Source organism: Nothobranchius furzeri, chromosome 11 (genome assembly GCF_043380555.1).
Source record: "Nothobranchius furzeri strain GRZ-AD chromosome 11, NfurGRZ-RIMD1, whole genome shotgun sequence".
Taxonomy (NCBI): Eukaryota; Metazoa; Chordata; class Actinopteri; order Cyprinodontiformes; family Nothobranchiidae; genus Nothobranchius; species Nothobranchius furzeri.
The window spans coordinates 37,002,856-37,029,227 of NC_091751.1; the positions used below are offsets into that span (position 1 = coordinate 37,002,856).

At 43.9% G+C, this 26,372-nt stretch overlaps 1 protein-coding gene across 4 annotated transcripts in view; it reads left to right on the forward strand.

Annotated features, from left to right (window-relative positions):
- Positions 1–26,372, forward strand: part of esyt2a (extended synaptotagmin-like protein 2a) — a 66,522-nt gene that overhangs the window by 37,151 nt on the left and 2,999 nt on the right. The window contains exons 9-17 of one of the 4 annotated variants that reach the window (XM_015956009.3): positions 11,954–12,074; positions 20,364–20,540; positions 20,653–20,735; positions 22,154–22,202; positions 22,431–22,520; positions 22,613–22,708; positions 23,178–23,279; positions 24,836–24,898; positions 25,819–25,893. In XM_015956009.3, the coding sequence (XP_015811495.3) occupies positions 11,954–12,074; positions 20,364–20,540; positions 20,653–20,735; positions 22,154–22,202; positions 22,431–22,520; positions 22,613–22,708; positions 23,178–23,279; positions 24,836–24,898; positions 25,819–25,893 (856 nt within the window). The remainder of the gene's footprint in view (positions 1–11,953; positions 12,075–20,363; positions 20,541–20,652; positions 20,736–22,153; positions 22,203–22,430; positions 22,521–22,612; positions 22,709–23,177; positions 23,280–24,835; positions 24,899–25,818; positions 25,894–26,372) is intronic. The other 3 variants (XM_070541538.1, XM_015956010.3, XM_015956011.3) reach the window with 3 other exon arrangements.

Sequence of the window (26,372 nt, forward strand, 5' to 3'; positions counted from 1 at the left end):
TGTTAGCGTTAGCATTGTAGCAGAACAATGTGTCATCAGTCATATGAAGCTTCTGAAGCCTCTGCTCGTCGGTCAGACTTGTTTTTCTCTGGGATACGGCAATGAGAACGGACATTGGATTACCAGAGAAGTTCAACCAAACTCCAACCCCTGTAGCTGGATATCACTACCGGCGGTTCAGACATATTTTAGACCGTTTCACTCAGAAGACCCGCGACCCGATTTGGACATCGAGGAGGATTCTGTTCGTCTTCAGAACCAAAATCAGTTCAGTTTGTTTACTTTTGTTAAATATTTCATTTCTGTGCTCCACCGGCATATTTAGTATGTCAGGCTGAAACGCAGTGATACGCTGGAATAGTATTATAAGCCTTTTTTTAAGTCTAAAAGCTCAATTTCATGTCACCATAAGCTAGCTTCATGACATGAGTAAATTGGGGTACTGAAAAACATGAAAAGCTGCTGTATTTCATATCCATGCGTGTGATAGCCCGCAGTGCATCTCAGGATTTCTAGAGGTGAGGAGGAACCGGGGAAAAGAAGAACGGATTTCAAGATCGCATTCTGAGCACTCTTTGAATTTGGACAGTTTTTGTTGCAAAGCTGTGATGTCACTGGTCTTAAATCTGACCTCATGACCCCTGAATTTGGACACAGCCTTGGACCCGCTCCCATGTATTTTAGACCCGATTTTTATGGTTGTATGCTCTGAATTTGCCAATAGTTTTCAACAACTGAGCATCATTTCATTCATCCAACAACATGTTGATGGCTGTTTCCAGAACAGTAAAAACTACACGTTGTCTCTTTTAGATTTGTTCTCATGAAAAAATGGAAAAAATTAAAAATCGTCTTAAAATCTATGTTTTTTTTAAGTTTGGTATTTGTCAAAAAGCTTTTTTTGTGTTTAATTCAACTGAATTTAATTGACCTCATTTAGACACCACTTTTAATGTTTTAATGTTCATACAAGCAAATTATTGCGTTTCTGTCACATCCTGATATTTATATTTATTTTCAAACAATAAACCGGAAATGGCTCCTGTGAGCTTCCATATGCCAGGTTTTGAATAAAAGCAGCTTCACCTGAAATCTCAGGTGTCTGATGGTGTTGGGCAGGTTTATCCTGATTATGATGAACATTAAAATGCTGCTGCCTCATTTATTCATACATCCCATCATGCGTCTGGCTTCTGGAGAATGGGACATTCCTTTTACAGATTTTAAACTGAAACTAAATCATCTGTGGGTTTTTTTTTTGTTGTTTTTGTTTGAGACTTGAAGAGGCCTGACAGCTCTGTTTAGGAGTGGCCACACCCACTCACACAGGTAATATTCCATGGTTAAAGAAAGAAAAATGTCAACGTAGGAGTGGGGAAACTTCCAAACACACAGGGGCTCGTTGTGCATGTGGAGGGTTTGTTTTGGTCTGGTTTCCTGTTTTCATGCTTTGTTTGTTAGTGATGAATTTTACAAATTTTACAAACAAAACACTCACAGAAACCTTAAAGAGAGCAAACACCCCTGTCCCTACCCAGAGAGCTGTTAATTGTGTCATTCCACCTTAAAATGTTCCCTGTGGGTTTTCTCTCAGCTGTGGTTTTAAAGACTCCACCCGGTGAAATGCAGCTCCGCTTGTTCAACTAGTTCGAAGAAACTTGTGTGTGTGTGTGTGTGTGTGTGTGTGTGTGTGTGTGTGTGTGTGTTAATTTGTATTTCCTGTTACAATTAGCATTTTGCCTCAAAACAGCAGGAAACCCAAGGCTTAGATGCCTTCTTTTGGAATCTCTCTCTCTCTCTCTCTCTCTCTCTCTCTCTCTCTCTCTCTCTCTCTCTCTTTCTCTTTCTCTTTCTCTTTCTCTTTCTCTTTCTCTTTCTCTCTCTCCTCTCTCCTCCTCTCTCACACTCACACACTCACACACACACACAAATTTGCTGCTTTTATTGGCGTCCAGTGGGATGTTCTTAAATCTTTGTGGGAGTTTTAATCTGTAGATATAACGAGGAAATGCTCCATCTGACTCTCACCTGGACTCATTTCCTCCTCAATAATTTTTGTTAATCATTCAGCATTTTATGGTAATATAGGCTCGAAACTAAAGGAAAATCTGGCCCAGAATCCGCTTCAGCAGAAAGCTGAAGCAGGACTTTGCAGCCATCTAGTGGAACAGCTGTGAACTCTGTTTCTTTACTGACTTTTAGTGATCTTTAAAATCCTTGAACAGGATTATATTTCTCCTGTTTGCATGAATTTGAATTTAATCTATTAGAGTATCTTGTGTGAAATATTAAATCCTTTGTGACTTTTAAGTGATTTCCCTCTTTCCTATTAACTCTCGCTCTCTTTACATTTTTTTATCACAATTGTCTATCTTTGGTAGGTTCTTGCTGTGTCTGATTTCTTATTCCATTTTTGGTTCTTTTTTAAAACACAGAAAAGGTTTCTTTTTACCTTGCTTGCTGACAGTTTCGTTTGCGGCAGCAAACTTCCTCAGAGCTGATGCTGATGGTGGCGTCACTTCCTACTCCGTTTATCTGCGGGCAGCAGAGGATGTTGTCGCCCTCTGTTGCCTGGGACAACACAAGGATCATAAACAGCGAACAACAGAAATACAAAAGATGGATAAAGGAAGCTATAGAGATAAGGAGACGTGGATGTGGGACCATGAACAGAGACAATGGGGTTTACATATTGGATCGTGCATGGGACTGCATCATCGGAGAGGGGAGAGCGGGCAGCAGAGGGCGACAACGTCCTCTGCTGCCCGCGGATAAACGGAGTAGGAAGTGAGGCCACCATCAGCGCCAGCTCTGAGGAAGTTTGCAGCCGTGAACGAAACTGTCAGCAAGCAAGGTAAAAAGAAACCTTTTCTGTGTTTTAAAAAAGAACCAACAATGGAATCACAATTGTCTATTTTTTGCTCATTTTAAATATATATTTTTTTAGAATTTTCTAAATCCCTTTTCTGTTTTACATTTTTTGTTTTTGTGAAGCGCCTCATGATTTTTATCTTGAGAGGCGCTATAGAAAATATCTTTTCGTCTTCTTTAAGTAAGTTGGTAAATTTTATTTATGTAGCACTTATCACTTACATAGAATCACAAAGTGCTTCACATAGATCAAAACAAAATAAAACCATAAACAGATTAACATCATAAAATCAAAATGCTCTCAAAACAGAATTAGATTAACATCAGAAAAAATGAAGCCCTAAAATTATATATTTTCATAAACAGATGAAAGATTAAAAATGTGAGTTAAAAATAAGAAAACAAAAGATTTAGGTAAAAGCAGCTTTAAAGAGTGGGTCAAGTGTGCCTCAGAGTCCTTCTCCACCCACGTATCAATTTTAAAAACTGCAACATTAGTAGGCGTTGCCTGGCGGACCGAGAGGGCGGAGCCGCGGCAATGACGAAGACGATTAGTAACTAGACGAAGCTAGCTCCCTTTACTCTGAGCAGTTATTAGAAGTGGAGGACGTTTCTCCCCCTCCTTACTCAGACACTCGAGAAGAAAGGAACCAAGTCTATTTGGAGGAGACAAGCGGACCTGAGTCTTATTGTTTTGAGCTTGTGAGTTGCCTGAAACTACCGGAACCGACCCAACAGAACCAGCTCTGAATGGTAAGTAGCCGTTAGCCACAGCATTAGATTAGCTGCAGGGTTTGGCTCCACGGTCCTAGAGAGCTAGTATTCAGCATGTTTTAGAGATTTATCAAATAAAACGCTTGCTGCGCATCTTTTCACTCCTCCAGTCACGGGGAATTAAACGTTCATGTTTTTAGTGTTTTTTCGCGAGGTATTCTTCAAGCTTCTCCGAGACTGCCGCAAATAAAACGCTTGCTGCGCATCTTTTCACTCCTCCAGTCGTGACTGAATTTAACATTCATATTTTCAAGTTTTTTCACGAGGTTCATATTTTAGAGTTTTGTCGCGAGGTATTCTTCAAGCTTCTCCATGTCTGCCGCTTGTTATCCTCGGCTCTCTTTATGTTTTTGAGGGAGCAATGGCGGCGCTGTAAACAACAGCGGCGTCCTGACCAATCACAAGCTTGTGTTGTCCATCTCAACTGAAGGATGTTTAGAAAAGAGAGCTCGACTCCATCCATCCTTGCGGAGCTCTCCGGCAGGTCCGCAAGGACGTTGCGTGTCTCCGCACTGACGCAGACGGAGAAGCATGAATCGGCTCACTTCTCTCACTAAGTAGAAATGTGGAAAACATTAACCTAAATATATATTCAGTTATTACATGTGTGCAGTTACATTTTTTAAAATTGTTTTAAGACTTCTTAGTTCGCACGTGAAGAGGAAAAATGTAAAAATTAAGCTTTTACTACATTTATTGTATTCTGAAGTTAGTAGTTTGTGAAGATTCAGTTACCATGTCTTAACATGTTGCAATAAAGCCACCTCAACCTGATTTATTTGTTTGCCTCTCCTTCAAACCACGTGCCGCCGCCAGTCAAAACTGACACAGACCATGATTGAGAGGGAGGGGGTTGGATGGCGGGGGTAGGAAGTAGATTGGGGGTGAAAAACTTGCCCTGATATTTCTGATTTTATTCTCAAAGAATGCTAGAAAGTTGTTACAGTTAGACCTTGAGTAAACTGGCATAAGAGGGGCGTGAGGTGAAACAATCTGGTTTATCGTGTCAAACAGGACTTAAGAGTTATTTTTGTTTACATCAATCAGCTGAGCAAAGTAAGTGGCCCTGGAAGTTTTCACCATCTCATTCAGAGATGTTATCAGTTCTTTAAAGTACAGTCCGTGACTTTCTAATCTAGTTGACTTCTAACGTCTCTCAGCTCTGCGGCATGTCCTCCTGAGACTGTAAATGTTTTGATTAATCCAGGGACTTTTTCTCTTGCTAGAAAAAGTAACCTACTTAACAGGAGCTACTTTATCTAAGATACTGCAGCATTGTTTATCCAATGACTGGATGAACAAGCTTGGATCATCACCCTGAACTGAGCTGCTGTCAAATGATCTAGAAAATCCATCCACTGCTGACTGATTAATGGTACGTCTCTTTGATTTTAGGTTGTGAGGGACAGATTCAACATTAGATAGGACATTAAAGAAAATGCAGCTGTGTTCACTCACATGAACCTCTTCGACATGTAAATGATTGATTTTTAGTCTGAAAGAGAAAACAAGATCTAGAGTGTGGACCATTTTGTGTGTGGGGCCGGAAACGTGCTGCTCTAAGTTAAAAGACTATAATAGACATGAACCCCACTGCTGTGCTACAATTAGGATAATTAATGTGTAAGTTAAAGTCACCAAGGATTAAAACTTTTTCTAGTTTGATAATTGATGATAGAAATTCTGCAAATTCAGAGAGAAAGGGCCAGCTGGACCGGGAGGTCGGTAGATAAAAATACAGTGAAATACATTTTGTAAGCCTGCTTTGATGATCTGACATTCAAAAGTTGTAAAAGGGCCATTTTTCACCAGATTACAGACATGTTTGTCTTTATAGACCACAGCAAGACCTCCACCACGACATGTCGGGCGTGGTGTGGTAAACACAGAGCAGTTTGGTGGACATATTTAATTGAAATGTACAAAATAGCCATCTTGCTGCCACGTCTCCGTAAGAAATAAATAGTCCAACTTTTCTCTGGCGAACAGCTCATTTAACCCTCCCACTGTCCTAATGGGGGTGACCCCGTGAGGAAAGTTGACCACTGAGCAGGGTTGATGGTTCATCTCTTGGGTCCATCTGGCGGGAGTAAGGAGTGAGCACCACCTCACCCCTGCCACATGGACCTCAAGGGATAAACCATCAATCCTGCTTAATGGTCACCTTTCCTCACGGGGTCACCCATAAAGACAGTGGAAGGGTCAAAATAAAGGATTTGTTTGAGATGGAGCGAGCATTTAACAGGGCACATTGAACTGAATCCTGGAGAACATTTGTCTTCTTAACCTGTTGGAGAGGGATGGGCCGTAAACATCTGGCGTTCTGGGTTCTCCAGCCATGAATACAGTTAATGTCTTTGCTGGTTGATAAATGAACTGGAATAGGGAAACTTTTGGGTTTGTCAACAGGAGACAACATTTTGGGAACTGTGACCTTTGGAAGACACACAGAAGGCTGTTGCATCATGGGAGGACTGTAGGGAGTGATGTTATTTTAAGTGGAGGTTTGAGTAAAGGCCAAAGAAGGTGAAGATCCCTGAGATGTAAACCGTCATGTCTGTGAAAGGGAATCCACCATAGATGTATATCTATGGGACTGCACAGCATACCGGATGTTAGGTGAAGGGTGAGACAAAGAACGGTTCGAAGGATCTTCCATGGCGGTTAAAACGAAGAGTCGGAGTACCCGGCCCGGAGGGTTACCGGGGTCCCACCCTGGAGCCAGGCCTGGGGTTGGGGCCCGTAAGCGAGCGCCTGGTGGCCGGGCTTTCGCCCATGGGGCCCGGCCGGGCCCAGCCCGAACCGGATACATGGGCTCGTCCAACTGTGGACCCACCACCCGCAGGAGGAACATGAAGGGTCAGGTGCAATGCGAATCGGGTGGCAGACCAAGGCGGGAGCCTTGGCGGTCCAATCCCCGGACAAGAAAACTAGTTTTTGGGACATGGAACGTCACCTCGCTGGCGGGGAAGGAGCCGGAGCTTGTGGCAGAGGTTGAGCGGTACTGGCTAGATATAGTCGGACTCACCTCGACACATTGCATTGGCTCTGGAGCCCGAGACCTGGAGAGGGGTTGGACACTCTACTTTGCTGGAGTTGCTCCGGGTGAGAGGCGGAGGGCTGGGGTTGGCTTTTTGTTAGCCCCGAGACTCTCTGCCTGTGTGTTGGGGTTTACCCCGGGGGACAAGAGGGTAGCTTCCTTGCGCCTTCGGGTCAGGGAACGGGTCCTGACTGTTGTTTGTGCTTATGGGCCAAATATCAGTTCAGAGTACCCACCCTTTTTGGAGTCCCTGGGACGGGTGCTAGATAGTGCTCCATCAGGGGACTCCATTGTCCTGCTGGGGGACTTCAATGCTCACGTGGGCAATGACAGCTTGACCTGGAGGGGTGTGATTGGGAGGAACGGCCCACCTAATCTGAACTCGAGCGGTGTTTTGTTATTGGACTTCTGTGCAAGCCGCAGTTTGGCCATAACGAACACCATGTTCGAACATAAGGATGCCCACCGGTACACTTGGTACCAGGGCAGCCTAGGTCACAGGTCGATGATAGATTTTGTAGTCGTATCATCTGACCTGCGGCCGTATGTTTTGGACACCCGAGTGAAGAGAGGGGCGGAGCTGTCAACTGATCACCACCTGGTGGTGAGTTGGATCAGATGGCAAGGGAACATGCCGCGTAGACCTGGCAGACCCAAACGCATAGTGAGGGTCTGCTGGGAACGCCTGGCAGAAGAACCTGTCAAGACGGTCTTCAACTCCCACCTCCGGCAGAGCTTTGACCACGTCCCGAGAGCAGTGGGGGACATTGAGTCCGAGTGGACCTTGTTCCACTCTGCGATTGTCGAGGCGGCTTTTGCTAGCTGTGGTCGTAAGGTGGCCGGTGCCAGTCGTGGTGGCAACCCCCGTACCCGCTGGTGGACACCAGAGGTTCGGGGAGCCGTCAGGCTGAAGAAGGAGGCCTACAGGGCGTGGCTGGTCTGTGGGTCTCCGGAGGCAGCAGACAGGTACCGGATAGCCAAGCGGGGTGCAGCAGTGGCAGTTGCCGAGGCAAAATCTCGGGCGTGGGAGGAGTTTGGTGAGGCCATGGAGAAAGACTATCGATCGGCTCCAAAGAGGTTCTGGCAAACTGTCCGGCGCCTCAGGAGAGGAAGGCAGCAACTCGCTCACACTGTTTACAGTGGGGATGGGGAGCTGCTGACGTCAACTGAGGCTATAGTCGGACGGTGGAAGGAATACTTTGAGGAGCTCCTCAATCCCACCAATGCGCATTCCGAGGAGGAACCAGAGCTGGGAGGCCTGGGGATGGACTGCCCGATCTCGGGGGCAGAAGTTGCTGAGGTAGTCAAACAACTACACAGCGGCGGAGCCCCGGGGGCGGATGAGGTTCGTCCTGGGTATCTCAAGGCTATGGATGTTGTAGGGCTGTCATGGTTGACACGTCTCTACAACATTGCGTGGTCATCGGGGGCAGTTCCTAGGGAGTGGCAGACCGGGGTGGTGGTCCCCATCTTTAAGAAGGGTGACCTGAGGGTGTGTTCCAACTATAGGGGGATCACACTCCTCAGCCTCCCTGGAAAGGTCTACGCCAAGGTACTGGAGAGGAGGGTCCGATCGATAGTTGAATCTCAGATAGAGGAGGAGCAATGTGGTTTTCGTCCTGGCTGTGGAACTGTGGACCAGCTCTATACCCTTGCAAGGGTGATGGAGGGGGCACGGGAGTTTGCCCAACCAATCCACATGTGCTTTGTGGATTTGGAGAAGGCTTATGACCGTGTCCCCAGGGGCACCCTGTGGGGGACGCTCCAGGAGTATGGGGTGGGTGGCTTTCTGTTAAGGGCCATTCAGTCCCTTTACCAGAGGAGCGTGAGTTTGGTCCGCATAGCCGGTAGTAAGTCGGACCTGTTCCCAGTGAGGGTTGGACTCCGTCAGGGCTGCCCTTTGTCACCGGTTCTGTTCATCACTTTTATGGACAGAATTTCTAGACGCAGCCGTGGTGTGGAGTGTGTCGAGTTTGGTGGCAGGAGAATCTCGTCTCTGCTTTTTGCGGATGATGTGGTCCTCCTAGCTTCATCCAGCTCTGACCTTCAGCTCTTGCTGGGTAGGTTCGCGGCCGAATGTGAAGCGGCTGGGATGAGGATCAGCACCTCCAAATCTGAGACCATGGTTCTCGACCGGAAAAGGGTGGCTTGCCACCTCCGGGTCGGGGGAGAGGTCCTACCTCAAGTGGAGGAGTTTAAGTATCTCGGGGTCTTGTTCACGAGTGAGGGTAGGAGGGATCGGGAGATCGACAGGCGGATTGGTTCGGCGTCTGCAGTGATGCGGACGCTGAGCCGATCTGTCGTGGGGAAGAGGGAGCTGAGCCAGAAAGCCAGGCTCTCGATTTACCGGTCGATCTACGTCCCAATCCTCACCTATGGTCATGAGCTTTGGGTAATGACCGAAAGAACGAGATCGCGGATACAAGCGGCCGAAATGAGTTTCCTCCGTAGGGTGGCCGGGCTCAGCCTTAGAGATAGGGTGAGGAGCTCGGACATTCGGGAGGGACTCGGAGTAGAACCGCTGCTCCTCCGGATCGAAAGGAGCCAGTTGAGGTGGTTTGGGCATCTGGTCAGGATGCCTCCTGGACGCCTCCCCGGGGAGGTGTTTCGGGCATGTCCTGCCGGCAGAAGGCCCCCGGGTCGACCCAGGACACGTTGGAGAGGTTACATCTCCAATCTGGTCCGGGAACGCCTTGGGGTCCTGCCGGAGGAGCTGGTGGACAAGGCCGGGGAGAGGACGGCCTGGAGCTCCCTAATTGGGATGCTGCCCCCGCGACCCGGACCCGGATAAGCGGAGGAAGACGAAGACTGCACAGCATACCGGATGTTAGCGGTTAGCATGCTTGAACCCTGTCAGTTAGGGTGAATACCATCTCGCCTGAAAAAGGAGAAACGGTTCCAAAACAGGTTAAAATTATCGATGAAACCAAAACTGTGGGACCTGCAAGCAGACTGAAGCCAGGAGTGGAGAGCGAGCAGACGGCTAAAATGTCCATATCCATGAGAAACTGGGGATCGGGCCGGAGATGAAAACAGACATTCCACTGCTCATCAGAATGTCAAAGAGATGGTTAAAATGCTGTTGAGTGATGACAGACTCCCGGCGTGTAACATCGTTTGATCCCATATGAATGATCACTCTTTTAACTGAAGCTGGGATGGAGTACAGCAGACCAGGAAGTTTATCCAGGAGAGCAGGTAAGGTGGCTGATGGAAAACATCTCGTCATGACGTTAAAAAAGCGGACATTCTTGATTATTGAATCACTTACCAGCAAAGTGGTAGGTGAAAACAGTGGATGAGGTGTAGAGGGCTCTAGATTTGTGTTCCGGTGGAGTAGTGGAGGATTCTGGGTTTGGGTTTCTGTGGTGTCGTGGAACTGGAGGGTTTAAGGTGGAGGGTTTGCCATGGAGGAGCTCACCTCCTGAGCTAGTGCAGGAGGTCTAGCAGAGTGTCGATGCACGGCATCCTTTAGTATTTTGCGTCGGGCATCAGAGGTTTGAAGGGGGGGGCGGCTGCTGAGGTTGCTTCTTCCGGACTACAGGCTCCTGCTGGATGGGATCAGATGGTTGGGAGGGAAGAGGAGGCCTGGAGGAATCAGCTGGTTGTTCCTCAGCAAGTGGAGAGAAGCAGTTTGAAGACTGAGGTCAGGTGTGGAATTGGGATCAACCACAGGGGCTCTCTTACGGCCACGTACCACAACCTCTGACCAAGATGAAAATTGGTCAGGAGTAAAGCTGGAAAGCAGATTTCGTGGTGCAGAGGGATCCCAAGCAATGGTGTCTTGGAGTAGAGAGTTTTGCACAGATGTTTTATCTTCAAACTAACTGACAATGGTCTCAGACAGTACAGGAAAACGAGATCTAAAACTATCCAGCACCATTTCCTTCTTTTGCAGTTCAGCAGAGTCGTCGTATATCCTCTGTAAGGTTTTCAATTGTTTTATTTGCTTTAGAAAGCATAAAGGCATCATTGTGGGGCAGAATGAACGGGAGGACAGACATTCAAGATAGCTTCAAGGTTGCTTACACTTTAGCTGAGCTGCCTCTGTTGGATCCGAAAGATTTGTATTCCAAATAAAGGTCCAAGAAGTGAAAAAAATCCAACAAATAAACAAAGTTCCAACAAAATCACAAAATCCAGAGATCAGTGACAGGAAAAAACAGGTTAATTAAGAGGAATTAGAGCACAAAAAGTGAGAATATATATATCTCGACCGGAAAAGGGTGGCTTGCCACCTCCGGGTCGGGGGGAGGTCCTACCTCAAGTGGAGGAGTTTAAGTATCTCGGGGTCTTGTTCACGAGTGAGGGTAGGAGGGATCGGGAGATCGACAGGTGGATTGGTTCGGCGTCTGCAGTGATGCGGACGCTGAGCCGATCTGTCGTGGGGAAGAGGGAGCTGAGCCAGAAAGCCAGGCTCTCGATCTACCGGTCGATCTACGTCCCAATCCTCACCTATGGTCATGAGCTTTGGGTAATGACCGAAAGAATGAGATCGCGGATACAAGCGGCCGAAATGAGTTTCCTCCGTAGGGTGGCCGGGCTCAGCCTTAGAGATAGGGTGAGGAGCTCGGACATTCGGGAGGGACTCGGAGTAGAACCGCTGCTCCTCCGGATCGAAAGGAGCCAGTTGAGGTGGTTTGGGCATCTGGTCAGGATGCCTCCTGGACGCCTCCCCGGGGAGGTGTTTCGGGCATGTCCTGCCGGCAGAAGGCCCCCGGGTCGACCCAGGACACGTTGGAGAGGTTACATCTCCAATCTGGTCCGGGAACGCCTTGGGGTCCTGCCGGAGGAGCTGGTGGACAAGGCCGGGGAGAGGACGGCCTGGAGCTCCCTAGTTGGGATGCTGCCCCCGCAACCCGGACCCGGATAAGCGGAGGAAGACGAAGACGATATATATATTTATATATATACCATATATTTAAGAAAATATATGGTCTAAAAAACTCTGGAGATGACCTGAACTTTACTTTTAGGGTTCAGAAGTTTCATTGCCAGGATTTAGCGGTGTTTAGAGACATACGTGTGTGATGTCACTGTTTGTGATCAGCAGTTGGGTCTTGGTGTTAATTTACACCCTCCTGTTGTTTCCTCCCTGGACGGGAAAACCTTTGTTTTTCAGTCGTTATGCTCTTTACAGGTTTCCTTTACAGGAAGGAATCAGTGAGTGATGGCTGTGAGTTTATCAGCTGATGTTTTGTTCTTGTTGACAGTTTTTAGGGAAGGTTCTTGATCTTTTATTGTTTTGTTTGCTGTTTTGTTTCTCAGTGGTTTGTGCGACAGCCTCCTTCAGGACATCATCTACAGCTACCTGGTGCTGCCGAACCGCCTCAACATTCCTCTGGTAGCAGAGGATCAGCTGGCCAAGCTCCGCTTCCCCATCCCCAAGGTACCACCACGCACAAGATGCTGTTGTCAATTGTCCTCACAGTGGGCAGCGGCCATGTTGGTTTTATGAATTTAGCTTTATTTTCTTAAACTCTTTAACTTAAGCTGTTCTGTAAATTTGAGCTCAGCAGTTGGCCCCTCTTTCAGCTAAAGACTTAACTAGATGGTAAAGCTGGAGCTTCAGCATCAAACCAGCAGAGTTCTAAAGGGATTTAAATGTGGTAGACCCTGAAGCAAACTGGTTTAACTCAGACCTGGATCTGGGTCCACATTGTTCTGATGACCGCGGCGCCTGCTTATTATTACTAAAGTACTCTTTAGACTTTTTTTATATCCACATGTTATCATATTCATGATTCCAGTAACTTTATAATTACCATTTAATATCATATAACTTTAAAAACTGTAAAATACACATAATTTATATCATGGCAGAAACTAGCCTGTATTTTATTCACTGGTCTGAAATGTATCCATATTTGACACTAGAGACAATTAGAGACACTAGAGACAATTAGAGACAGAGACAATTGGAGACACTAGAGACGATTAGAGACAATAGATACACTAGAGACAGTTAGACACTAGAGACAATTAGAGACACTAGAGACATTAGATACACTTAGGGATGGGTACCTTTGACATTTGAATCGATTTGGTACCAATTCCCGGTACCTAGGAATCGATACCGGTACTTAACGGTACCAATTTTCGATACTTTTGAGTGTTTAAAATTTTAATTCTCTTTTATAATTAAATATATATTTTTCTCAATATATAACCATATTTGATAAATATCACAATAAATACAACTGTTTTTATTTTAACATCGTCCTTGTAGTTTTATAAGCTGATAATTAAACTGAAGCAAACATCTTTACTGTGAACTAAATTTACTGTGTATCTTTATTCCTTTTGCCGTCCTTTTTCATTTGATTTTTCCTACTGGGAATTTAGAATTTCCGAGGAGAAAGCGAACGCACCATTAGCTGATAACAATGATGGCAACGGAAGCTAACATATCGAGCTAACGTTATCTTAAACAGTTTATTTAGCTGCTGGAGCAGATTAAAATAATGATGCCTCACACTTAGATTGTTGTCACTGGTTTCATCTTCACCCAGTTACCCGTCGCATTTAGTAAAGTGAAGTCAAACTTTAGAGCGCATTCATGTTCTTCTTGTCGGAAATTCGGAGTTCCGAGGAGAAAGCGAACGCTCCATTAGCGAAACGGAAGCTAACATATCAAGCTAACGTTATCTTAAACATTTTATTTACCTACCGGAGCTGATTAAGATGAGGATGTCTCACTTAGTTCGTTGTCGCTGGTTTCATCATCACCCAGTTACCCATCACATTTAGTGAAGTAAACCCAAGCTTTAGCGTGCATTCTTTCTACCATGCTGCTCTGTTTAGAGCTGCCTCGCAGCAACCGACGACATAACGATCTTGCGCATGCGCAGCTGTCTAGGCAAGTTCTCGTTATGGAGGACGGGTACCGAAACGAGGCACCGTTTCAAATGGCGTGAATCGGTGCTCAGTCGGTACTGTGGAATTTGGTCGGTACCTTAAAAAGTACCCAATTCGGTACCCATCGCTAGATACACTAGAGACACTAGAGAGAATTAGAGACACTAGAGAAAATTAGAGACAGTTAGAGACACTAGAGACAATTAGAGACACTAGAGACAATTAGAGACAGTAGAGACATTAGATACACTAGAGACACTAGAGACAGAAACACTAGAGACAATAGAAACAATTAGAGACAATAGAAACAATTAGAGACAATAGAGACAATTAGAGACACTAGAGACATTAGATACACTAGAGAAAATTAGACACTAGAGACGTTAGAGACACTAGAGACAATGGATACACTAGAGACAGTTAGAGACACTAGAGACAATTAGAGACACTAGAGACAATTGGAGACACTAGAGACAATTAGAGACAATAAGAGATAATAGAGACACTAGAGACATTTAGAGACAATTAGAGACATTAGAGACACTAGAGACAGTCACCCCGGCTTTCCACAGGAACCGTCAGCAGCACGTCATAGCTGCTGATAGGAACCGCTGTGGTCAACAGAACCTTTTCCACTGGAGCCGTCAGCCAAGCGAGTCGGCCGCGTCTCAGGAGCAGCATGTCGCGGCCTTTACGCGCCGGTTCTATTTTCTACGCGCGATGCCTCTGAAACGGGTCAAGTTCGACATTTTTGGGGAAGGAACGACAGGAAATCGGACGCGGAAATGGAGAGAAGCTCCCCAGATTTTCAGTATAAAGAACGTACTGCCTTCCGGTTGCTTTACTTTAAAAAAAGTTACTAACTGTGCGTCCCTGTGAGAAGTTATCACCTAGCTAGCGGTCTCCTTTGTTTTTTAGGTCCGTATTGGCGATTATAAAATGGACAGAACATAAAACACAAACATTTTGGAGCCATGTTGTAATTTTCTCCTGCTTGTTGTTGTGTTTACTGACGAAGTCACTCGTGTGACTTCGTGCTCTCTCGGTGACAGCTGCTCCCCTGTTGCTTCGCGTCTCGTGGGAAGAGCCAAGCAGCAGCTAGACGTGCTGCTGCAGTAACGTGCTGCTGACGGCTCCCGTGGAAACCCGTGGTTAGAGCCAATAAGAGACAATTAGAGACACTAGAGACAATTAGAGACACTAGAGACAATAAGAGACAATTAGAGACACTAGAGACAATTAGAGACACTAGAGACAATAGAGACATTAGAGAGAGACACTAGAATCAGTTAGAGACAATTATAGACAATAGTAGACAATTAGAGACAATGAGAGACAATTAGAAACACTAGAGACAATAAGAGACAATTAGAGACAATCTGGAGCGGTGAGTCTATGCCTCTCTCCGAACTTGCCCCTCCTAACTGTTCCTTCTTTAACACCCCTCGGATCTTTGGTGGGGTGGAGGTTTGGTTACTATTCATAATAATTTTCCCTGCAATACAACGCCACAGACGGAGTCCTTTACAACTTTTGAATACCAGCTTTTTGAGCTGTGTCTGGCTCAACCAGTGCTCTGTGCGCTCATCTACCGGCCTCCAAAGATAAACAGAAACTTCATCAAAGAGTTCTCTGACTTTGTGGCAGGGATAGCTCTTAAATCTGATTCGTTTTTAATTGTTGGTGATTTTAATCTTCATCTGTGCTATGATAAAAGACCCTTGGTCAAGGAATTTTTTAATTTTTTACAGTCTTTTAATCTGGTTCAGTGGGTCACTTAACCGACACGAGAAAGGTCACAGGACTTGGTATTATCAAATGGTTTGGACATCAACATTGCTGATATAACAGAATTTGGGATCTCTGACCGCTTTCCCGTTCTTTTTACTGTTTAACTGCATTGCCCTGTGGTGAAGACCCCTGCTCCTGTGTGGAGAAGAATTCTAGATGATACGGCTGTGTCGGATTTTTCTGCTGCTTTTATTAATTCTGGAGTAACTGATTCTTGGTCGGATTGTAGATCTGGCAGACTTTTTTAATAGGACATGTTCTGACATTTTAAATTCTGTAGCTCCACTTAAAGCGATGTGCTCTAAATCAAAATCTGAGCCATGGCTGAATGATGCCACCCGTGCACTCAGGCGTGAGTGTCGACGCGCTGAAAGGAAGTAGAAAAAGGGTGGGTTGCGTGTGTGTGTCTGCATTCGCTGCGGGAATGTCTGTCTGCTTTTCAAATCTGTAAAATCAGCTAAATCTCAGTTTATGTGTAACCTGGTATCCGCGAGCAGCCATAGACCCCAGGTTCTTTTTAAAGTTTTTAACGGTATTGTTAATCCTAGAAATGACAGTGGTGTTGCTCCCTCACAAAATTTATCTGACAAATTCCAGGCTTTTTTCTTAAAGTTCAGGGGTCTCATTTATCAAAAATTGCGTAGAATCCCTACTAAAACTGTACTTAAGTTCAGCAAAAAAAATGTACTTACGCCAAGTAGGTTTGTGATCTATCAAACATGGAGTACACACAGCTGCACGCAATCTCTGCTTCATAAATCGGAGACTAACGAGAATGTTCCTCAGCTGCATTTTAGTCACATCCCGCCCTCACACGCCCACTTACTGCCATAAATAGTCAATGCAAAGTGCCTTGTGGATCTCATGCAAATACACAAGCCGACTGTTGCAGTGCTCCGCCATTGACATGGCGACCGTAGATCAAGGCAGATCAAGGAGGCGCAATTTCACAGAAGCAGAAATTGAAGTACCTGTGGGTGGGGTGGAGAAATGAAAGGAAGTGCTTTTGCAAAACAAATGAGAGAAAATCCACGGAGTGACACAGCGTTGCTGAAGCTGTCAATGTTGTGAATTCTTCAGAGAGATCTGTGGCGGATATAAAAAAAAAAAAGGTCCAATCGGGAACCAGTCAGCCAAACGGAGATCTACCTTGTTCAAGAAGCCAGGGCGTATGATCAATCGGGTCACAGTGACAGGACACACACTGTCACAGACGCATGACATTTTGTCTCAATCTGTCCCCCTGCTGATATTCTGCATTCCGTATTCTGCACTTCAGGCTGTGTGTGTGTGTGGCTGTGTGTGTGTGTGTGTGTGTGTGTGTGTGTGTGTGTGTGCATGTGTGTGTGCATGTGTGTGCGTGCGTGCGTGTGTGTGCATGTGTGTGAGTGTGCGCGGTCATGTGTGTGTGTGCGCGTGTGTGTATGTGGGGAGTCTTGTTCTGTGTGAAAACGAAGCAGTACAAGTGATAATGCTGCAGGATTTCATAATTTTATCCTTCTCAGCAGCAGCACTGCAGGTGCTCTCCATGTCCAAAATGTGCATAAGCCAGGTCCTTAGTCAATTTAAAGTTGCGCACATTTTTCCGCTAAGTTTTCTTTCATAAATCCCAAAGTTTGCATAGAAAGTTGCTTACGCAGTTTTCCGATCCCGTTTTGTGCGTAAGCAAGCTTGATAAATGAGGCCCCAGGAGATTAGGCCCTCTATTTCATTTCTTTCTGTTTCGGACCTTAGTTATTTTCCTCAGTGCTTTTCCTCCTGGTGCCAATTTGAACTTGTCTCTTTAGAGGAATGATCAGATATTGTTCATCACTTGAGATCTTCTTATTGCCTCTTGGACTGTCTTCCATCTTTTATGCTGAAAAAAAAAAGCATTTGACAGTGTTGGTTCCTTCATCCTGAAGTTAATTAATACTTCCCTTTCCCTTAGGTTGTGTTCCCCAGTGTTTTAAGCAGGCCATTGTTCAGCCTCTTCTCAAAAAGCCAAATCTTGACCAGACTGCTCTCTCAAATTTTAGGCCAGTTTCAAAACTGACTTTTCTATATAAGGTTCTTGAAAAAGTTGTTTACTCTCAGCTCCAGGACTACTTATCCCTTAACAACATTTCAGAAAAATTTCAGTCAGGTTTTAAGCCTCGTCATAGCACTGAAAGTGCTCTTTTACGAGTTTTTAATTACCTTCTTTTAATTGCTGATTCAGGGGCCAGTCAGCAGCTCTGGTTTTACTAGATCTGTCGACTGCTTTTGACACAGCTGATCACGGCATTTTGTTGTCCCGCCTAGAGTCATGCATTGGCCTCCGATTTACTGTTCTCCAGTGGTTTAAATCCTACCTTCACAAGAGGTCATTTTCTGTTAATTTGGGTCTGACATGTGGCGTGCCTCAGGGCTCCATTTTGGGTCCAGCACATTTTTCTTTGTATATGCTCCCCTTAGGCTCTATTTTTGAGAAGTATAAAATTACTTTTCACTGTTTCGCTGATGACCTTCAAATCTATTTTCCACTTAGTGATGCCAGGTCAGTTGACTCATTACTGGAGTGCTTAAAAAGCATCAAACAATGGATGTCCATTAATTTTCTTAAACTCAACAACCAAAAAACAGAATTTTTACTACTTGGCAGTCCTAATCTTTTAAACCACATTGTTAGTCATCTTGGTCCTTGTTCTGGTTTTCTAAAACCCTGTGTTAAAAACCTTGGTGTGTTTTTAGATGGTTCTTTTAATCTTCACAGACAGATGTGGGTGCAGTGGTCCAATCAGGCTTTTATTATTTAAGGCAGTTAGCGAAGCTGAGTCCATACCTTCCTGCTAATGTCCTGGAACATGTCATCCATCTGTTTGTGTCCTGCCGATTGGACTACTGCAACTCCCTGTATTCTGGCCTGGACCAGTCTTCCCTACACCTGCTTCAGCTGGTCCAAAATGCATAACCCCGGTTCTGACCTCTCTCCATTGGCTTCCTGTCTCTTACAGGATCCATTTAAAAATTTTACTTTTTGTTTTTAAATCCCTTCATGGCCTGGCCCCATCTCTGAGCTGCTGTCTGCTTATGTCCCTGCCAGAACCATGAGGTCCAGCTCTCAAGCTTTTTCGACAGTTCCAAAAACCCGCCTTAAGACTAGCGGCGACAGAGCTTTTTCTGTGGTTGGTCCCAAACTGTGGAAAAAGCTACCACTCGACATCAGGACCACATAGAATGTAGAGCATTTTAAATTGTTTCTTAAGACGCACTTTTTTGATCTGGCTTTTAATGCAGGTTGACTTGAGCATCTTAATAGTTTTTAACAGTTTTTATTATAAATTGTGACTGTTGTGTGCTCATCTTATTTTAGGTTTTTATTGTTGATTTGTTGTACCTTGGTTTGTTTTACCTTGTACAGCGCTTTGGGTGTAGCTTTGCTGCTGTAAATGTGCTCTATAAATAAAATTGACTCTGACCTTGACAATTAGAGACACTAGAGTCATTAGTCATTAGTCATTAGATACACTAGAGACAGTAAGAGACACTAGAGACAATTAGAGATACTAGAAACATTAGAGACACTAGAGTCATTAGAGACATTAGACACATTAGAGACACTAGACACATTAGAGACACTAGACACATTAGAGACACTAGAGACAATTAGAGACACTAGAGACAATTAGAGACATTAGAGACAATTAGAGACATTAGAGACACTAGAGACAATTAGAGACTAGAGACACTAGAGACAATTAGAGACATTAGAGACAATTAGAGACATTAGAGACACTAGAGGCATTAGAGACACTAGAGTCATCAGAGACAATTAGAGACACTAAAGTAATTAGTGACAATTAGAGACACTAGAGACCATAATAGACATTAGAGTCATTAGAGACAATTAGAGATATTAGAGACACTAGAGTAGTTAGAGACACTAGAGTCATTAAAGACAATTAGAGACACTAGAGATATTAGAGACACTACAGTCATTAGATACACTAGAGACATTAGAGACACTAGAGACATTAGAGAAAATTAGAGACACTAGAGTCATTAGAGACACTAGAGACTTCAGAGACACTAGAGTCATTAGAGACAGTTAGAGACACTAGAGTAATTAGAAACACTAGAGTAATTAGAGACACTAGAGACACCAGAGCATTAGAGACATTTAGAGACACTAGAGACATTAGAGACAATTAGAGACACTAGAGTCATTAGAGACACTAGAGACACTAGAGTCATTAGAGACAATTAGAGACACTAGAGTCATTAGAGACAATTAGAGATATTAGAGACACTAGAGTAGTTAGAGGCACTAAAGTAATTAAAGACAATTAGAGACACTAGAGACATTAGAGACACTAGAGACATTAGAGAAAATTAGAGACACTAGTGTCATTAGAGACAATTAAAGACACTGGAGTCAATAGAGACAATTAGAGACACTAGAGTCATTAGAGACACTAGAGTCATTAGAGACAATTAGAGATATTAGAGACACTAGTCATTAAAGACAATTAGAGACATTAGAGACACTACAGTCATTAGATACACTAGAGACACTAGAGACATTAGAGACACTAGGGACATTAGAGAAAATTAGAGACACTAGAGACACTAGAGTCATTAGAGACACTAGAGACTTCAGAGACACTAGTCATTAGAGACAATTAGAGACACTAGAGTCATTAGAAACACTAGAGTAATTAGAGACACCAGAGTCATTAGAGACTCTAGAGACATTAGACACTAGAGTCATTAGAGACACTAGAGACATAAAATATTCAGAAATGTTTTATTACAGAACTAGTAAGAGTATACTTTTACATTTTTTTTTCCCCAGTTTGTTTCAAGTTTCCATATTTCAAAAAATATTTATTGTTAGTATTAAAAACAGGGGGAGGGGCGGTGTATTGACTTCCTGGGTTTGTTACTGGCACTAAATACCAATGCTTTAATAAGCAGTATTATTTTAGGGTTAAGAAGTCACAAACCGAGACTTCACTGGTTCTAGTTTCCCATCACACACCTATCTGTGGCTCCTCCCTCTCCTCAGGCCGTCCTAAGGATCCACTTCATCGAGGCTCAGGAGCTGCTGAGTAAGGACAAGATTCTGGGGGGGCTGATCAAAGGCAAGTCGGACCCGTACGGGGTCCTCAAACTCGGGACGGAGCTGTTCCAGAGCAAAGTCATCAAAGAGAACCTGAACCCAAAGTGGAACGAAGTTTACGAGGTGAGAATACCTTTGTGTTATTTCACTTTTAAGGTCTTTCACTCATGGGGAACATATCTGTGATGCATCAAGAGTCTGTGGAAGTGATGGTTTAGTAACGTGTGCTTTCCAGTCACTGATTTACAGCAACTCTGGAGAGAATTTGGAGGTTGAGCTGTTTGATGAAGACACAGACAAAGACGACTTCTTAGGAAGGTACTTGAGCCGCCTAAACACCCAGAACACCTTTACCTGTCTGCAGTTGATTATGGATCTGAGTTATGGATGCTTATCGAGTGTGTGTCATCGGTACCCTAAAATACCTTTAGAACCATTAGAAATATAAGTGAAGTCTTTGAGAAGTTGTCATTTTTAATAATTTGACATTTTTTATCATCTGGAATTTCACTTTAGTTAATAAAAAAATATTTGTCATTAGAAAACTGAAAGATTTTTTTTTTGGCGTAAATAAGCTTAAATCAATGAAAAAAACTTTTTATCAATGTAATTAAATGTTGAGCTGCAGAGCCTGTTACAGTTTAAAGGGACTTTACGGAGTTTTGAATTTTTATGCCCGCGATTGCCCCCTCAGGCCAAAAGCGTAACGGCAGCTTCAATAGTAGGCTCGTGCACGAGGTGTGCATGCTGTACGTGCACACTCCTTAACGAAAATAACAGCTGAGACAGTCCCTTGTGTGTGTGTGTGTGTGTGGCCCGGAGGACAGAGGACAGGAGAACGCACAGCTAATTAATTAAATAATTTGGTTCTGTACCTTTCTCTTCAGCACAGCCAACAAAGGTTCATGATGGGTCAGTCCTCCTGCATGCTCAGATCATTCCCTTCCCTTGCTTAAAAAATTGTTCCAAAATGAAAGTTGAACCCACATCTTTTTTATCTGTGAATTCAATGCCGTTCGGCGAGTCTCAAATAAAAATTTGAGCATCTTACTGTAAAAAAAATATACCATTAATGTAAAAAAAACTCTAAATAAACTATGTTCACATCCGGAATTGAACCCAGGTTTCCTGCACGAAAGTCTTTCTAGGCGAGCTAAAGCGCCAATGACGTCCTTTGTATCTGTAACATTTATATCCTTGATGACAGCTGGAACAACGTTCAAAGAACGGTTCGGAGGGCTATGCCTGAGCGTGAACGCGCATGAAGCAGCCTGCTCGACCCGAGCAGCTCTCTTTTTCTGTGATTTTACAGAAAAACAGGCAATCACAGTAAAAACGCCAGGGCTCATTCTACAGGACCAGGGCTTTGCAGGAGAATGTATGAAGAAGAAATTTATTATTTCTATACATGTTTTGGCTGTCAGACTTCCAGAATGCCCCTTTAAAATAAATTCAGAACTAAAGCTTGATGGTCTGAGGTCTGATCAGCTCTCTGTAGAAATGAATGCAGCTTTACAAAATAAAAGCCTTTTCAAATAACCAGATCTGTTTCTGGTATCACATCTTGAGTTAATCAATAATTCTACTTGATTCTGATTGATTTTGTATCTTCAAACTTTCTAGCTCAAGTGGGATGATTAAACAGAAAGGAAGCTGATTTAAATGCCTGCTTTGGTTTATGTTGATGGACTTTTAAAGAGTTGCTTGTTTTTGTTGTTTTCTGATTTGTGCTTCAGTCTGATGATCAACTTGGCCGAGCTGAAGAAAGAGCAGAAGGTGGACGAGGTGATGCTTCTTCACTGACCAGATCTTTTTATTTTGTTTCAGTGGTTTTTATTGAATAAAACTAATAGGTTCTAAAACCTGGAGATGTTTCTGCAAACTTTAAGACAGAATAAGATGGTATTTAAATAAAATCAAGTTTTAGAGACGTGGATAAAAGCTGGTTGAAATGTCAGCGTTCAGCTGAAAAACGAATAAAGCTTGTTGAAGTTACTGACATGTGTTCCTCAGTGGTTTGTGTTGGACGACGTGGCCAGTGGGAAGCTGCATCTGAAACTAGAGTGGTTGTCTCTGCTGTCCACACCTGAGAAACTCAACCAGGTGAAGCCGCTCACCTTCGCTATAACAAATGTCTTGTTTTTTAGTAAATGTTGTTTGCTGTCACCTGAAGCTGACCTGAACTGTTCCTACAGGTGCTGGCGGAGATCAAAGCCGATCGTGGACTCGCCAACGACGGCCTGTCGTCGGCGGTTCTCATCATCTTCCTGGATTCAGCCAGGAGCCTGCCGGTGAGTCGCCGCATCGCCAACCTGCAGCTGTGAGCGTCTTCTGATCCATTTCCAAGATGCAAGCAGCCTTTTGTTTTTATAAACTTCATTTTATAAGTTTAAAAGCTTCAAAACGCACCAAACGAGTAGTTAGTGGTAAAAATCAGCAAAATATCCCCCTTTTTTTTCCTTTTCAATGGTCGTTTTATTATCATTTGAATTTTTTTTTGTAGGAGAAAAACTTTTTCTGTCGCTTCAGTTTCCGACTCTTCTGCTTTCTGAACTTTCTGGTTCTTTTTTCATTCTAGAGCTGAAGTGATTAGAAAACCGACTTATTTAGACGTGTAAATTTAGTTCTTATTCTAAAGATAAATTTACTCGGGATTGTTTTCATTTTAGTAGTAAGAAGAAGATTTGTTGGAGTTGAACTTTAGCCTCTCAGCCTGCTCTTTTCTTCCTCTCCTTCCTTCTTGCCTACCCCTCGATGAAGAGCGTCTTCGAGGGGAACTTGGGTTCTGGCTGCTTAAAAGAGAGGCGGTCGGGCGACCTCGTGTTCTGTGAGAACACGTCTTCTCTCTATAGGACCATTTTTGTGAGTCTGCTGGCTGTTTTCTGCATCCTAGACTAGAACGGAGAATGCCGTAAAGTGATTTTTCTGGTAAAAATTAGAATAGAATATTTTTTACGGTTTGCATCATCTGCATGAATCCCTGTTGGTTCCTGAGATAATCTGTTTATTAATGTTTTTGGTGGAGTTTGAGTCTAAAAACCGTAAAGTGCATGAAACAAGCCTCCTTCCATCCTGCACGTGTCACGTGCACATCTTTTGATTCTTATTTATCTGCAGGTTAAAGCAGGCGCAGCATTTGTAGCCAGTCTGCTAATAACATGATTGTTGTTATTTTCCCAGAGATAGCTCGTGTCTTTTCTTATATACTGGATGAAGATAATCGGATCGCGTTGTTCAGTACGGTGGCTGAAAAGTGTCGGACTTTCGTCATTCTGTAAATTCAAAAATGCATTTAAATGAAAAAAAATGTGACTTTTAAAAATAAATTTATAATTTAGGAAATATTTAAAGAATATTAATTGTTAGAAGACAAATATGAAATGTTTTAAATGTAATTTTTATGTAATTTGTTTTTAACGTAGTTGTGTTTGGCACTGCCCAGCCACCGTAGTTCAATAACCTGACAAAGAAAAGAACTATAAGAGAAATTAAGATTAGTATCTATAATATTTATGAGTATTTCATCATTTTTAGACGTGTAGAGAGAAGCTCCATTTTGAGAAAGAGAGGCAGTTTTTTTATCTTTAAACTTTAATTTTGATATTTAAGTTTTGGTACGATTGGTAGTAAAACACCTGGAGTCAGAGGAACAGATGTCTTTAAAACACCTTTCTAATGATTCACAGCATCTTTGGTGTGTTTGAGTTGACTTTGTTCTCCACGCGACTTCCTGGTGTTTTATTTTCTGTGGCGTCCCACTTTTTACACATCCAGTAGTGAAACATGACTGCTTTGTTTTCTCACTCATAACCATCAAATCAAACCATCTGAGCCTCCTCTCACCTCAGTTTGTCTGTTTGAGTCAAACTGACACTAATCTCATGTTGTGGTGTTTTAATCAGAGTCCAACCAACATGTTCTGGCTGAAAAAAGACAAAAATTAATAGAGATCAGGAAAAAAAAATTTCCATAAATGTTGCGCATCAGTGGTTGGTGTGAGTCTGCGAGGTCCGGACTCAATCATAACCACATCTGTTGGTTATTGGATGTTAAAATTCCGCTGATCTGTGATACCGCTCATGTACAGCGGATTAAAAACAGATTTACATGAGTTTCCACTTTCCACATCAAATGTAATTCTCTTCACAGGTTTCAGCCTGAATCAGATGTTGGTTGGGCTCTACCTGTGACCCTGTTTACCTGAGAAACGGCTTTATTCATGTGATCATCCATGTCTCTGTTTTTGTCTCACTGGTGCATCTTCATCCCGCGGTGCTGGTGGCGGTGCTGGTGTGTGGTCGTCATCTTCTCCTCCTCCCTGCATGCCCCCCCCCCCCCCCCTCACTGAAATAACCTCCTGGTGTGTGTTTGTGTGTTACTCTCTCTCTCCCGCCTGCTCACTGGGGGCGAACTCAAAGAGCAATCCGTTAGAGTTCAACCCAGCGGGGCTGAGGAAGGTCTCGGTCAGTAAGGCCATCAAGGTAACCACACAGCCACGATACAGCTTCCTCCTTCCTGATGTATCCCACATGTTCAAACACCGGTGGGAAGAACTGGTCACTCACCTGGTCAGAGACTCCTACCAGTGGCGTGCCACAACTGTTGCACCTTTAGACTCAAGGAAACCAGAAGGAGAGTCTTGTTTATTTGTGGCTGGACCTAGTGGTGTCTGACACAACAACATAAATAACACCGTAAACGATGATGTAACTACAGGTTTCAGCTCTCAAACCTCTGACCGTAAGATTCTCACTGTTGTTGGTAAACTTATCTGTGGTTACTGAAACACACCGCCATTGACTCGACTCATGAATAACGGCTGCATCGTTACAAACGAGCCGCCAGCACAAAGACGATTCCAAGTTTAAGACTTTTACAGAAACAGAGCGGAGTCTGCGTGAGCCGCTAAACCAGGGAATCGTTATTCTTCCTTTGTTTTTAGCCGCTCGTGTGAAAATATTAAAGCTCCACTCTGGGTAACAGCTGATGTTCCCAAGAGGGGCGCCGTTTCCAGATCCAATCAGCTCCATGACCATTGTGGTGACTAACGATCTGTGTACATAGCAGCGTTGCTGTTTACGCACATCCCTCTTTGACTTCCTCCCAGAATCGATCTGGTGTTTTCTGCTCTTTCTGGGTCATCTGGGACTTTTACTTGATGTGTTTTCTGTTCTGAGTCCAAATGTGACTCCTTAAGAGCTCACGTGTTGCTGCCCTTCACAGAGAGCAGTCAAATGTATTTTCTTTGATTATGTAAGTGTCTGTATTAAACAGCCAGAGGTAGCTGCTGTAACTTTTACCTGACCTCTAAGCATTTTATCTTTGTGGATTGATGCAGATGAAACTAAATAAAACGTGTTCAGGCTTGTTTCCTGTTTTAAAACCTGTTGTTCTCCTGCAGTCTGGTAAAAAAGTCACCAGTGAGCCCAGCCCATTCGTCCAGTTCACAGTGGGACACAAGACCTTAGTGAGCAAGGTGAGGCTCAGTGTTCATGTTTAGCCCTCCCAATGTCCTAATGGGTGTGACCCCGTGAGGAAAGTTGACCATTGAGCAGGATTGATGGTTTATCCCTGGGGTCCATGTGGCAGGGGTGAGGAGTGAGCACCACCTCACCCCTGCCACGTGGACCTCAAGGGATAAACCATCAATCCTGCTCAATGGTCAACTTTCCTCGCGGGGTCACCCATAAAGACAGTGGGAGGGTTAAACCTATTCAGCCGGGTTTTCACAGAGAGGATGGCGTCCAACATGAGCAGACCCTTAAATTAACCCAGTTTGATGGGTCTTGTCACACTGGGAGTGTAGATGATTTATTATGTCGTCTCGCTTTACGTGCTGTTGAGAGCACACAAGACAAATGGGTTCAACCCTAAAAATAAAACTGACTTCTTGAGTTCAAAAGCATTTTCTGTCCTGCTATTTTAATGATTTGGTTTAATAACTTTATGGTACCT